The 15,588-nt window shown below is 33.9% G+C and overlaps 1 protein-coding gene across 1 annotated transcript in view; it reads left to right on the top strand.

Annotated features, from left to right (window-relative positions):
• Positions 1-4,719: 4,719 nt before the first annotated feature.
• Positions 4,720-15,588, top strand: part of LOC129217232 (transcription factor GATA-4-like) — a 111,628-nt gene continuing 100,759 nt past the window's right edge. Inside the window, exon 1 of the mRNA XM_054851506.1 lies at positions 4,720-4,849. Coding sequence (XP_054707481.1) covers positions 4,839-4,849 — 11 coding nt within the window. The 5' untranslated portion in view covers positions 4,720-4,838. The remainder of the gene's footprint in view (positions 4,850-15,588) is intronic.

Raw genomic sequence — 15,588 nt, 5'->3', positions numbered from 1 at the left:
ACTTTGCCGGTTGATCTTTTTTTGCCTTGTTTACGGTCGGATTCTTTTCTTTAAAGAATTTTATCAAGCACTTTACTATAGAATGGAATAAATTAACTAATTTAGAGACATTTCAAAACAATTGACCTCCACTGTGAGGAAAAAATTCAAATTCCGAATGGTGTTAGTGTTTTTTTTTACGAATATCAGCCATTTTAAAGTAATAAGCACAATATTAAGGAATAAATAAACAAAAAAGTAAAGCCAAATGACTCTTAAGGGTCAATACAATGCAAAAATAATTAAAAAAACGATATATGATAATTTTAATTATGAATTTATTCGAAAATATTTGAGTGTACGATGACTTTTGTGGCGTATTATTACTCTGTCTCTTCGTTTTTTGACCCATTTCAAAAAAGAAGATCCTTCAATATTTTGAAAAAACTACAGGGTTTTATTTAGAATGACATAGGAATGTTGAGAAAAAATATTGGACTTCATATTCGAATTCAGTTTCGCGTTATTTTGGTTTTACTAAAAAATTTCAAAGTGTACGAACACTCTTGAGAGCCACTGTATATTCTTTTTGCTTTAGGGGAAGCAAAAAGTTTTAATTGTACAAAGTATTTCAAAAAAATTTTTTCTTTGGGTAGGGGGATTTCCACTCGATTCTGATCCTTCGCTGAGTGACCAATGAAATCCATTTACTGGAATTAAATATTATCGTTTCCTTTTTTTGCATGCATAAATACAGTTTTTATTTTTATCTATTTTATTTTATTTTATTTATTAATATTTTTAAACGATAAATCTAAATTTCGTGATATTTGTATTTCTTTGTTTTTTTTTTTATTAGGAATTAATTTCGGACTGGGCAGTTGCAAGTACGATAAGAAAAAAATCTTATTGTTTAACCTTAGACGCTTAGCTACGATGGATTTGAATGATTTTAAAGAGTACTTAAATTAGACGCTTTTTTTCTTTGAAAGATGGAGTTTGGACTGGAAGTTGACGTCATTGCAATAGGATTTGTTTTTTTATTATTTAATGGAATGTTCTTGGAGTTTAGAGTAAAATGTTCAGTGCACAATTTAACAAACGAAACATAATCTTTTTTTTTTCTTTTTTGATTTCAGATTGTGAAAGGAAATTTACATAAGGTTAAAGAGCTTTTCTTTTTAAGCTCATAGCACGAGCACAGCCGTGCGGGTACAACTAAAGTACATAAATAAAAATGACAAAAACAAAAAACGGAAGCCAGAATGCCGCACATACTGAGATTGAACTGGTTTCTTAACCACTTATTTAATCAAACTTATTTCCCAGAATTTATGGGCATAGTTCGGAAATTTAAAATCGTTCGTTTCCCGTCTACCTCTGAGTCGGGCTCGACGAAAAGCTCATTGTCCATTCCTTGGCCGTCTTCGTCATTAATCTTCCTTCGCGTTGATCGTTTCTCAAACACACTTGCACGTCTCAGATTAATGACGAGAAAACTTTTACGAGCGTTTCCGGCCCAGTCCAGTTTCTCAGGGCGCGATGCTACGGCGGCACGTGGGAAATAACGCAAAAAAATTTAATGCCGAACATCGTGATCGTTCGATTTCAAAAGCTTAGTAATGGACAATGAAGTAAGCAGAAACCATTAGCAGAATTGATTTTTAAGGACTGCGTAAGACCCCAGTGAAAACGAAAGTCAATTGGTCGAATCTGCCGGTCTCTGGTTTTCTTCGGCGAACTTGTAGACGAAGAAATTTGACATGGCATGACATGGTACTCAAATGATCTCTGCAACTGCTAACTTAATTGCTTTATCTGATCTAAATGTCACTGCAAGCCGTGTCAAAAAATACAAAAATATTTAACGCAGTGCATCATGAGAGTTCGATTTTAAAATTTTAGCAATAGACTATGAAGTTAGCAGATACCAATTACCATTAATACAATTGATTTTTAAGGACTGTGTAAAACCCTAAATGAAAACAAAAGTCAATTGGTAGAATCTGCCGCTCTCTAGTTTTTAACCCCCGATACACAAAGGAAGGGGGTTTTTAAATTGACGTGTCTGTGTATCTGTCTGTGCCACTGTGGGGAGTTGATTGAGAGTGTTCTTAGCTGGGTTGCGTCTCCGGATGACAATATTTAACGAAGATATTAATTAAAAACCTCTAAAAGGTTTTTCGCTATTTTTGCAGTGAAAACATATTTAAAAATTTAGTACCAAAATAAAGAGTTTTTTTCTGCGTCTGATAGGATGTGTTTGGAATTTCCATGTTGCATATAGAATTCAAATTATAACGTATTTTTAAAGCAGATTTTAAATACGGCCTAGCGTACTGACAGTGGTTTCGTTTTCAGATTCGTCACGAACTGATGAGCCTTGCTTTACTGAATGCTAAAATTTAAAGAAAGAAAAAAATAATTAATAAAAAAAAATGCGTTTAATGGCTTGATAAGGAAATAAAATTAAAAAATTCGCAGATTTGTGCAACTTAAAAGTAATTTATTTTTGTATTCAGTGTTAATGTATCCCACAGTCCAGTACTATTGTGTTCCAAAATCCTGCACTAATTCAGTTTTGGAATCTACCTATCGCTGATTCCCGAAATATATTTCAAAGTATTTTTAGCTAAAAGTTACTACTTCCGGTCATATGGTCGAATGTTCGCGACGCACACTATGGGTCATAGTTTCGAGAATTTAAATCTTACTGACATTAAGCTGATTCCGTAAGATATGTAAATTGGGAAGCTTCGATCTAATACCCTATGTTAATTATTTTGATAACCTTAAGATTTGAATTAGCATTTCCTGATTCATACCTGTGCAAGCGTAAACATCGCTCTTGTTTTTATAGCTATTTTTAGTTATTTATTAATGAGCTTCTAAAAATGGCGGCAGAGCTAACTTAAGTGTTCAATGATTAGCAACATTGCGCATTTAGAATATTCCAAAGCGTTTACGTTTCCAGTACTTTTCATGTGCTATGCTTGAACTCATTGAGTGCAGTTTTCTCTCAGAGCTGTACCATTTAGATAATTTTTACGCCAGTTGGAGAACGACTTATGCATTAAAAAATAAAATAACTGTGCTGCAGCCAGCTGTATCTATTCTATTGTCATACTATTGGATCAACATGACTCTTAACAATGTATGTAATAAATATGCGTTATGTATTTTTTTTTCGATTACTAAACACTGGTTTTATGTGTATGATTATGATACCGTTAAAATAACTAATTCTGTTATTAACAACAACCCAAACAGCTGGTTACATGGAAAGTTATTGCAAATAAAATATAGTTATTACTTAGACCATAATATATTATGTATATATCAAATATGTTATGTATTTGTGTGTGGGTGAGCTAAAATGTTTTGTTTTTAGTTTTAAGTTTACCTCAAACTGTAAAAACTTAGAGCTTTAATTCTTAGCAAACCAGCTGACAATTGAAAACTATGAAATCCAATCAACGCGATTCTGATAACAATTCATTATATATTTATCAATGTATACAATAATTTATTGCTTATCAAATATTTTAATGAGGACCTTCATCGTCTCTTTCAGGTTTAGCAGTTTTTCCGGGGCGCCAGAACCTTGTGAAGACGTCTTCCTTTAGTAGCCACAGCGGCATCTTTCGTTTTCCATGCGTGACACGGAGCACGTGACCAGAATAGAGCCCTCAAGTGGTACCGGCGAATCGTTGATCATTCGCCCAGCGGTCCATGACCAAACAAAGATTTAGATGCAGGCGATCCAACACTGGAAGCCTTATCGGCGTAACAATGTAAGGGGATTGAGGACGGTTATTGTAAATAAATCTCTGTATAATCCTTTTTGGGAAAATAAATTGTCTTCAATTTTGACGGTTACTGTTCGGAAGGTGGCGACACTGATGAACAGACCGCGTAATTAAAGAGCACCTTCAATGAATTCTCCCTGGATGTGGCCGCTTTGTTCCAACAGTGCGTTAGTATTCCGAAGAATGTGGCTGCAATGAGATATTTTGTGCAAAAAATTCAAATCGAATTTTGATGTAGATTTTTTTACCTGTTATGTTCAGCGACATGTGTTTCGAAAGATATATTTTCAAGTTAACTATTTTATCACGCATGTGATAGGATGGAAGTATCAAATCTGAAATAAATTTATCATCAAATTTGCTATCAACAACTTAGATCAATGTTATAACAAAATACGTAATGCCAAGTTTAATCGGGAAGAGAATTTGCAATGTATTGAATATTTGAATATAGTCCGACTAGGATACTACAGCTTGATGCTTCTGAAGTTGGATTATATACGATGTAGTGTAATTAGCAGCAAATATTTGTTACGTGAAGCACAAATTTGGCAAATTGTGAAACACAATTTATCCTTTTGGAAAAAAGAGCTTATTGTCAATTGCTTTCTACTTATATTTCACATTAAGAGTGGATTCGGGAGGAATTATTACCTCTTTCAAAGACAAATTGCTGCATTCCACAGGAGGAAAGAATACATCTTTTTCAACCCTAGACTATCATTCCCAATATAAAACGGAACGAATTTCAGGCTTGAGATTCAAGCAAACGTTCGTGGATGACGCTGGATTCTGTGCCTTGCGAGCGAGTTCCAGGAACAACCATGTTCCAGAACATGTCCCACTCACTCCACTATCCACAAGAAGGATATCTGCATCCTAGTTCCATGTTTCTTCCCGGTTCCCGCCCTATGATGGCACTGCATCAAGGGCAACTGGCTGGGACACCCAGTCATGGGACCTGGGGTCCTGAATCAGGAGGACGATCGTCAGGGATGTCCATGTCGGATAGTTACCATTCTGCACATGCCCAAATGTCAGCAGTAAGATATGGATTTCAAGTAAGATTCCATTTTTATAACTTTTTACATAATAGTAATTTGATTAAACAATACTATTTTGTGGTTCACATGAACTTAAAATATGTTGTAAATCGGGCTTTAAACCCTTTGCAAAATAACGTTTTTCTCAAGATCAAAAACTATTGTTATTTTTAATCTTTCGTCAACGGCTATTCAGTTTTAGGCACAGGTAAAAGGAAGAACATATTCCAATGTTTTCTTTCTTACCATAAAATTTTCTTTGATGACAAGTGAATAATCATTTAGAAAACGCTGTTCTCTACGCTCTTTTTCAGTTTCCACCTGCACCGTCAAGTACCCCTTAGATGCCCCACACCACACGTCACATGTTTCCTTTTCAAAAAAAAACGGAGATACTAACTACATAGGCACGTTTTGTTTTAGCCAAATCCCAGGGCATCTGATAGTATAGACTCAGATCAGGATTTAGTTTGTGGCAAAATGAGCGAGGGGTGTTCAGACTTTCTTTATCACCTAAATAGCCTGAATTCATTTTAAGACATCACGCAAAACTAAAAAGAAGAAGTTTGCTCCCATGAAAGCTCCCACAAAAATTAATCCCTGACTGGTGATTTCTACACTAAGGTCAAAAAATATAGTCCGTCTCATCTATGGAACATGCATGAATCAAAATGCGTGCCGTTATTGGGGAAAGAGTCTTGTGCCATCCTTGCTGTATGCTGTTAAGTATTGTTTGGTTTAAATTGTCTCTCAAAAGTCATGATATGAGACAAAATGTGCAGCTGAAAGATCTCACGAACGTAATCATGGCTCATGGCTGAAAAAAGGTGCTATAGATCAGCGATTTCCAAAGTCGATTCCGCCGAAGGTTCACATTCGCACGAGTTGGTTATTCCATTAAAACTTTTATTTTGCACAGTAATTTGAGAAAAAAAAAATAAAAAGAAAATATTAAGAATTTAAAATGTGCTGGTATTGTAGTAGTAGTCATCATTGTGTTTTGCATCACCATGCCATCACAGCAAAGAAAATGCCAATTGATTTGATGAATCTTTAAAAGTAGCTAATTTTGTCGTCTTTTCGTCTCCAGTCAAGACGATTCAGAAAGGTTTATGAAGACATAAAGAGTCAACACAAATCAAACTCCACGCCGAAATACGCTGTTTAGATTCTCAAATTAAACGTTTTTGAGAGGTTGTTAGGACTTCTAGACGAACTGGGAGTTTTTTTTTTTTTTTTTTTTAATTTTTTTTTTAAAGTCGAGCAAAATACCTCATTTCTTTAACAACAATTTTCAATGTTCTGCATGAGTAGTGATGCCAACATTATTGTTAAACTGGAAGAATCTGCGGGGACTTCCATGCGAGGAAAAAGTTAGCAAATTTGGTGTCAGATACGCAACATCTTAAAAAGAAAACTGCATTTTTGTACTGCCTGCCGAAAAGAAAAACACCGCAGAATGTTTTACTTTCAAATAAAATTTCTGCAAGAAAACCATCTCTGAAGAAAACGCAGCATAATTATTAGGGAGTATTTTTTAAAAAAAAAATAAAATAATAGTTTAAAAAACTAAAAAAACACGCTGAGTAGCAAAATGAACTGAAAAGTTAAAAATAATCTTTGGATGACAAATATATAAAATAATTGACCAAACACATAATTTTACTGTAATAAAAAAAAGCGTGTGGGGCTGCCTATTTACATTTTTGGATAACAAGTGGAAGAAATTTAAGACAACTGATAAGAAGCCCCACACGCCTTTTTTCTATATATAATGGCAACAGGTTAAAGTTCAAGGTCAAATGTAAAAATTTTACTCATTTCAAGGGGGGGGGGGGCGGACTCGCGAAGGGGGCGGAAACATAAAATTAAATAAGGCAAAAACTAATCACAGGAGCCACGACAATAAGAATATGTTACTGTTGCTGTGTGTTTGTTTACCCTTTATAGATTACAGCTCCTCAAAAATCGGAAAAATGACAAAAATGACCTTTTTATACCCCTGTAAACCAAAAGGGGATGGAATTAAAAATAAATTTTCTTGGCCAATTGAATATTAAATTTAATTTCTATACATGTTATATATATTGTTTTGTGTATTTGGTTCGTAAAAAAAATACAGGTCTTCGAAATTGAGTAATTTTGCTAGTTAATCTACGCACTAAAACAGAAATAAAAGTGTGAGAACTTCATTGCACTTTCTTAAATTACGTCTATAGTTCTCTATATAATATATTATACTGAAAAAACATATTGTAAGTATAAAAATAATTATTTTAATTTGATAACTATATAAATATTTGGACATGAATGAGTTGTTCACATACTTGATTGACAGCTTAAATAATTAATTTATAAACTATACTGATAATCTACACACACAAATTTTCAAAACATACAAACATACTCTCTGTTCATTAACTTATGTAACTTGCCTTTAACATATGCAAAAACATTAGACATACAAAATTTAAATTTAAAAAAGTGCGTTTTTCATTTCTTGCTTGAGTGTACTTTTAAGAAAATGAACTCACATAGTAATACTATAGCCTGGTGGTGACACAATATGTGGCATATTGAAATATTTTACTTAAATACACTGCAAAAATAGAAAGAACTTTGTTAATTTATGTAATCACGAAACGGATGTCAACTTTAGAGCTGAATGGCATTTCTATGCACTATCACATGGTAATGGGACAATGTAACGGTATCAGAGGAATCGTAAAAATAATTGATACTAAGACTATAGCTTGCGAAGAACTACTAGAAGTCACATTTTAATTCCTACAGAAATGCATACATTCTGCATTTTTGCTACTAAACATTGCATGTATTCTTGTGAACACTCAGTATATTAAACTAGCTGAAAAAATTCTGCAAGAAAAGTTTGACTCTGCAAATAAAATTCCCAATACAACATCTAATCACTGCTTTATGCAACCCTATTCAAATATTATCACAGTAAACTTATTGTCCTATATTCTTCATACCTATTGTCCACTAGCAATAGGTATGAAGAATAGTGTGTTACTAAAAAGACTATCAAAAGAAAACGCCAAAACAATTTATTTTTAATACCATCCTTTTTTGGTTTACAGGGGTTTAAAAATGTCATTTTTGTCATTTTTCCGATTTTTGAGGAGCTGTATTCTATAAAGGGTAAACAAACACGCAGTAACAGTTACATATTCTTATTAACGTGATTAGTTTTTGCCATATTTCATTTTGTGTTTCCTTCCCCTTCGCGAGTTATCCCCCTTTGAAATGAGTAAAATTTTTACATTTGACCTTGAGCTTTAACCTGTTGCCATTATTTTAATTATTAAGTTACAGCCACGTCACTCAACATGTAAAACTATCATCTTATGCACTTTAACATCAAAGCGTAAAATTAACTGCCATAAATGTAATTCAAACAGATTTTGGCCAAAATGCAAAGATCTAAAAGTCCCATTTTTGACTACAAAACCCATTTTTGATGACTTCTAAAAAAATCAAAGGTTTAGTTTAGAGAAAAAATAAAAGTGGTTTTTAAGATCTTTCATAAGCAGCTTTTCGGGATATCAGTTTCAAAAAATTTAAAAATGGTCGAGCGCAATCATCCGTCGAACCTGCATAGATTGACCTTTTGAATAAATTGTCTAAAAATCTCCATTAGAATAACGACGTCAGTCCCTCAAAATCCATATCAGCATCAGCCATTCTTCAACAACGGTAACGGCAAATCTAAAAGTCCCGATTAGATTAGTCTAAACAAAAAAAAGTTCTTACTCTAACACCGGCAACCCTGACAACGTGTATACAAAATTTCATGATGATCGGTTGAGTAGTTAAGGCGTGAAAAGTTAGCAAACAAATAAAGAAACAAACCCACAAAGTCACTTTCGCATTTATAATATTAGTAAGGAAAATATTGCCGTTTTCGGAACTTCCTTAAAACCCTACTCATACCCGAAGAAAACCATGAAAATTTAAGGAATAATGTGTACTTATTTATAAATAGAAAAATACGGTAAATTCAGTACAATACTTTTATCTAGAAATATAGTAGTGCGTCACATTTTTGACATGGGCAGGGAGATTGGCACAGAAAGTATCTGAACTGAAATATCGCAAGTATGCATAGACGGCTCGTACAGGGGGGCAACTGCCCCTTCACTTCCAAAAGTATGGCAGTCTTACCCCTTCACTTTTCAGAGTTAAAAATTAAAGTTTAATTGAAAAATGATGTTTGGGAGATAGATTGATTTAGTTCAAAAATAAGAAAACTGAAAATTTCAAATAAATGGACTTTTCGTGTTATTTCGTAAGAATTCAACTTTTAATAGGAATAGGGGAACCTACAGTGGTCATCCGTCCCGATTTCCCTAGGCCACATTCCATTTTTAAGAGGTCACTTAATCAGTATTGTGAAAATTAAATAACATATACGAAAAAAGTGAAAAAACCATTTTTCGGGGTGCCGCCCCCTAATCTCCACATTTCTTTCGACCCCCTCCCCCCACTTTTTTGACACACTAGCCGTCTGAGTCGTTTCTAAAATTTTAAAAGTATTTTTTCTGAAAGTGCAAGTTTAAAAAAATAGGATCTGACCATTTTTTAAATAATATGACAAAGTTTAATATTTAAAAAAATATCTTAATCGGTGTGCTTTCATTGTTTACGTTTCTGCCGATTACGTCACAAATGATGAAATGCCATTCACAGAGCACAATACTTAATTCGCTTCTTTACTCACATGTGTTGGTAACGATATGTTTGATAGCAAGCGTAGAGCGCAATATTCAATTCGCTTCTTGATTATCATAACGCAGCAGACAGATGCGCCAAAGTGCATCATTTGTGGCATCATAAAGACCATGCTTTATTTTGAAAATTGGACAGTTTAAAAAATTAATTAAAAATCAAGCGTTGGGGAAAATTAAAGTTTTTTCTCGCCCCCATGTTTTTTTTTTTTTTTTTTTCCTATTCCATCAATTTCAGTGACTAAAAATGATACTTTTGACTGATGGAAATAACCTCATTGACATTACAGACATTGCGCAGGGAATTCTATTTCTATGAATGAATACAAATATACAAATACAAATACAAATGTGACGACCAGCAACAGGCTCTGGGCCCAGCTAGGCTGGTCCTGGTCAATTAATTAGTCCCCAATGAAGATCAATGGCCCTCTTAAAGCTATCCACTCCCTTGCTCATTACCGCCTCTTCCGGTAAGCTATTCCAAGTGCCCACGACCAAGGCCGACTAGAGGGGGAAAAGGCCACCTCAGTTCGAAATGACGTCACGAAAATCGTCTGAGAGTGTTTAGCTTTTTCACCTCTGATTTGACTCTCGCTCTGTGTTCCCCATACAAATACAATACGCACAAGTGTGGATATATGTAAACGCACATGTATAAATGCATTTAAATACACGCACAAACATGCACATGAATATACATCGTTTCAGATTTTTTTTTGCAAGCAAATGTGCAATTTTTCGAAATGTTTTTATCATTTTTAAACAATAAGTACGAACACACTGCTCGTACCATATTTTAAATTACCAATGTGATTGACATTTTAAATAAATAGCATAGAATAATGCAGGTGAATGGGATATAAGTAACTATATCATTCCATCTGTTCAGCTATCTCTATCTCCATACATATACACAGACATTCAGTTATGTACATAGGAAACTAAGAGATGCATTTTTAAAAAGTTTTCTAAGATTACGAAATTTAAGACTTAAATTTATTTAGATATTACGTAATACGATAAAAGAATTATGCACTCACCAGAAAAGTCGGTCATTTCTTGAATTTCTTTAACTTTCTTTCTTCGGAAGTGCACAAACGTTTGTCGATGCGACACCTCGTGTAATTGTTTAAACAAACGTTTGAAAACATTTCAATGGTCTTTTTCAGACCAGAATAAAATGGTTTGTGACATTCATCACAAGCATCATTTGGTGAAAACAGTTTTGAGTCAACTAGAAACGAACTAATCAATAGCACTAGTAGTGTGTGCTGTGGAATATGGCTTGTTATGAACATTTGTTCATACTCTTCACTTACTAATTTTTGAACGATCAAATATGTCACTGACAGAACAAGCATGGTATTTTTGGAGGGATATTTCAAACCACCTCTGCTTATGATGTTGGTATATTTTTGATTTAATGAGTTTTCGGTTTTATCCGTCTCTAGGCATTTTTCTGAGGCAAAAAATGATTGGCATGTTGGGCAAACTATCTGAAGTTTGTGGACACAATATCCACCTATATAGGTCAAAATTTCAATGTCAGTAGACTTTATAGAATCTAGATCAATATCATCTACAATCAATTGAAACTCTGTTATGTCAACTTCAGCTGAGGGATCAACATGGACATCAGTGGATGAACAAATGTCATTAATTAATGTTTTCAATGGAATATTTCCATATTTGTTTGAATGCAACTGGAGAATTGATTTTAATCTTAATTTCCTTTCAGATTCTAAAATTTGCTGCACACTAATGTGATAATTTGCGCCACTCATTTGGCGGTAAATACCAAATCTGGATTCTAATTTATCTGATTGAAATTTTGTAGTTAAGACATATTGAGCTCCATTAGACAATAAACATTTAATTACTAAAATCATGGTTTCTGTTGTTTGAATTAAGGCGAAGAATGTTTCTTCCGATAAACATCCGTTTCTTGGTTTTTGTTTGATATTTCTCCAGTTATTTAACCATTTAACAATATTTTCCAACAGTAACAATCTGTTGTCATTGACACATTTAAATGGATGACTATTAGCATTTCTTTGAAAAATTCCTTTTCGAGGATGGCTGACATTCATAATATCCCACCAAGATTTAATGATTTCAATAAATTTTGCAGTATGTTTCCAGTTAAAAAATCTGCTATCTGTCTCGCCATATCTTTGTAAGGCTGCAATATTGCTTTCGTCAAAAATTTTGCATGCTAAATTTACATTTTGCCTTTCTAAGTTTGAAGGGTACAGAGACTTATAATTTAGTTTGTAAGCATATTTTATTATTGAATCTTTTTCAGTCTTAAACATCAGTCTAAGCAAATTAAAGTGAACAGGTGTAATTACATTAAAATCTTCAAAATCAGGGCAAAGAAATGTTTTTTCAACATCAGCTTGGTTTATCCAATTATTTCTGATCGATTTCAGCAAATGTACAGTATCAAACAATAAAAATAAGTCGTCAGAGGGATTTACTGGATTTTTAATTTTTCCCGTTGAGTCATCGCCGTTTGAGAGCTTTTTAAACATATTTCTGTTGACTCGATTATTGTCAGATATGAGACATAACACCGAAAACCCTGCTTCATGAAGGAGCTTTAGAGCTTGAAGGGTTAAGGAATGCAAATCGTCAGCAGTCATTCTACTTACTGGGACTAATGCAATAATTTCCTTAAAATTTGAAAATATTGAAGTTATCATAAAACTTTGCACTGAACTAGCTTCTATATTTGGAGAATTTTGAGCGAAGCCTAGTAATGTTTTCCCTTTATATGTTATTTTGCTATTTACGTGAATTTCATCCAGAATTAAATTTACCACTTTGTCTTTATTGGATAATTTGCTACATTTTTGTTGGACATACTTCAGATTGGAAGAGCTATTGGTGGACATTTCAGTTAAACTTAAAGCTGAAATCAGTCTTTTTAAGTGATTTATTGACGGTATTGATAGCAACCGGCTTTTATAAATGGTTGAATAACTTGAAGGAGATACAATATATACAGAAAATGCAAATACAATTAAATGGCTACTATATCTTTTACCATGAATATTAATATTGCACAAACGCATTTGCTCCAATAAAAATTTCCTAGCGCAATAATTTTCTTCATCATTATTTTGGTCATTTGATTCTTCTATTGCTGATTCCCAGTGAAATATTGCTTTCTCATAATTAGACATGGGATCAATATTTTTTACAGACAAGTTTTTCACAAAAGATAATAGATTTTCTAATTCGCTCCATAGTAACAATTTTTCTTGCTTTAATATGTGTTTAAACGTCGAATATTCAACAAGTTTGTTTTCAAAAACAACACTTACGGTCAGATCGGTACTAACTTTTATTGATTTGTTTGAAAAGGGAATTGGTTCCCAGCTAAAGAGAAATAAATAAATTCCGTTTTGCCTTTTATGACACACGATATTTTCAAAGCATGCAAAATTACAAATTTATTGAAAAATTTCAGAAGAAAAATCTGCAAAATTGTTTACCTGTTCACTTGCCATGAATTTATCTAAAGTTATTTTGTCAATAGTCTCCAATTTGTCATCTCTGCTTACTCTTGATGGAAGTTGCTTTTCTGTTAAATATTTCGGACAGTTCAGGAATATTTTTGGATAAGCGCCAGTTTTCAATTTTGGAATTGATCTTCGAATTTTCGTTACAGTTCCATCTTTATTAGGTAGTTCGTCAAACTTAATAACGTCTTCGTCTGCGAAATGTTTTTCGCACACAACACTCCTAGCTGAAGGAACAAAGTTTTTTCGCGGTATTTTTCGAATCCATATATCACGAAGTTCGGGCTCCTTAGGAAATCGAAACACCGAGAAGTATTCATTAGAATTATCATAGTTTGATTTGCATCCAGTTACACAGCATTTATCAGGCATTTCTTTTTGACAAAAACAAAGGAAAGATTATTATTTTTTGTCAATAAGGTTTAAATTATGTTTGTACACAAATAAAATAACGAGAAAACACTAAGCATATGCCATGAAAGGAATGACCGTTGAAGAAAGGCGAATCAGACGTTCTTCGTGACGTAACATCACGTGGTTTCTCGTACTGAGGGGGCCTTTATCAGCTCTAGTCGGCCTTGCCACGACCCTGCTAAAGTAGTAGTTTTTCCTGATTTCCAAGTTAGCCTGAGATTTAAATAGCTTAAAACAATGACCCCTTGTCCTGCTTTCCCCGCAAAAATTTAATCCATTTACATCTTTCATTTTGATAAATTTAAATAACTGAATCATGTCCCCTCTGACTCTCCTTTGCTCTAGGCTATACATGTTAAGCCTATTAAGTCTGGTATCATAATCTAAATCTGAGAGTCCCCTTACTAATTTAGTTACCCTTCTTTGAACCCTTTCCAATACAAAAATATCTTTCTTCAGATAAGGCGACCAGAATTGCACAGCATACTCCAAATGAGGTCTTACTAAACTCCTATATAAAGGCAGAAGAACTTTCTTAGATTTGTTTGAAATAGATCTATTGATGAACCCAAGCATTTTGTTGGCTTTGTTACTAGCAATACTGCACTGTTGACTAAACTTGAAGTCCTGATTTATAAAGACACCCAGATCCATAACATTTTCTGCCTGATTTATGACTGAACCCTGTAAACGATATCTCATACGCTTATTTCCATGACCTAAGTGTAGCACTTGACATTTCCCTACATTAACTGCCATACCCCATTTATCTGCCCACTTAGTAATATGATCTAAATCCTCTTGCAGCTGTTTTACTTGTTCTTCATTTTCGACAATCCCCATAACTTTTACATCGTCAGCAAAACAATTCATGCTTCCAGAAATATTTTCATTGATGTCATTCATAAATATAATAAACAAAAGAGGCCCTAAAACTGATCCCTGAGGAACCCCACTTAAAACATCACTCCAATTAGAGTGATTTCCTCTCACAACTACTCTTTGCTTCCTACCAGTAAGCCAATTTCTTACCCAAAGTAAAGTTTTTCCTCCTATTCCAATGTCAGCTAACTTGCTGAGAAGAGAAACATGCGGTACCTTGTCAAAAGCTTTTTGAAAATCAATATAAACAACATCCACACATTTTTTGTTATCTAAAGCTGAGGTAACCTTGTCGTAGAAATGCAATAGATTAGTAGTACAGGATTTACCTTTCCTGAAACCATACTGCAAACTAGTCAACAGACTATTAGTCTCTAAGAACATCATGATCTTAATTTTGATCAAAGTTTCGAAAATCTTACAAATCACCGAAGTCAAACTTACAGGTCTATAATTCCCAGCAATACCTTTAGACCCCTTCTTGAAGAGTGGCGTTATGTTAGCCAGCTTCCAGTCCTCTGGCACCGTCCCCGAGTTATAAGAAGCATTGAAAATAATCAAAATAACATCCACTAATTCATCTGCACATTCAACTAAAATTTTTGGATAAATATTATCTGGTCCCGGAGCTTTAGTTGCTTTAATCTTTTTCAAATGAAATAAAACCTCCTCCCTGGAAAATACAAAATCCTCAAGCTGTATAATAGCTTGTGTCTTGTTAGTGTCAACTGTTGAGATACAGTTATCGTTAAACACACTGGAAAAAAAGTTATTTAGAACATTTGCAATATCCCTATCGTTTTGGATTAAATTTCCATACTCATCAACCAAAGGCCCAATTTGACTGTTTCGAGCTTTCCCAGAATTAGCGTAAGCAAAAAACCTCTTAGGATTCCCATCAATGTCATCTGCCAGCCTTTGCTCCAATTCCCTTTTCTGAATCCGTACCAAATACTTAAAATTTCGCCTTGCCTTACTATACTGGAGTCTCTCTGCACTCTGACCAGTTTCTTTAAACTTACGAAAAGTGGCTTGCTTATAATTAAGAGCTTCTTTAGTCTCCCTGGAGAACCACATGGGCCAAATTTTGGTACTAACACCTTTTCTCCTAAATGGAACATAGTCCCCAACGGTTTTAGCAAGTTTATCCTTAAATTCCGTCCATTGCTGATCTACGTCGCTA

The sequence above is a fragment of the Uloborus diversus genome, chromosome 2 (genome assembly GCF_026930045.1).
Source record: "Uloborus diversus isolate 005 chromosome 2, Udiv.v.3.1, whole genome shotgun sequence".
NCBI classification, from domain to species: Eukaryota; Metazoa; Arthropoda; class Arachnida; order Araneae; family Uloboridae; genus Uloborus; species Uloborus diversus.
The sequence above is the reverse complement of the archived record's forward strand: the minus strand, read 5'-3'. Positions and strand labels throughout refer to the sequence as shown.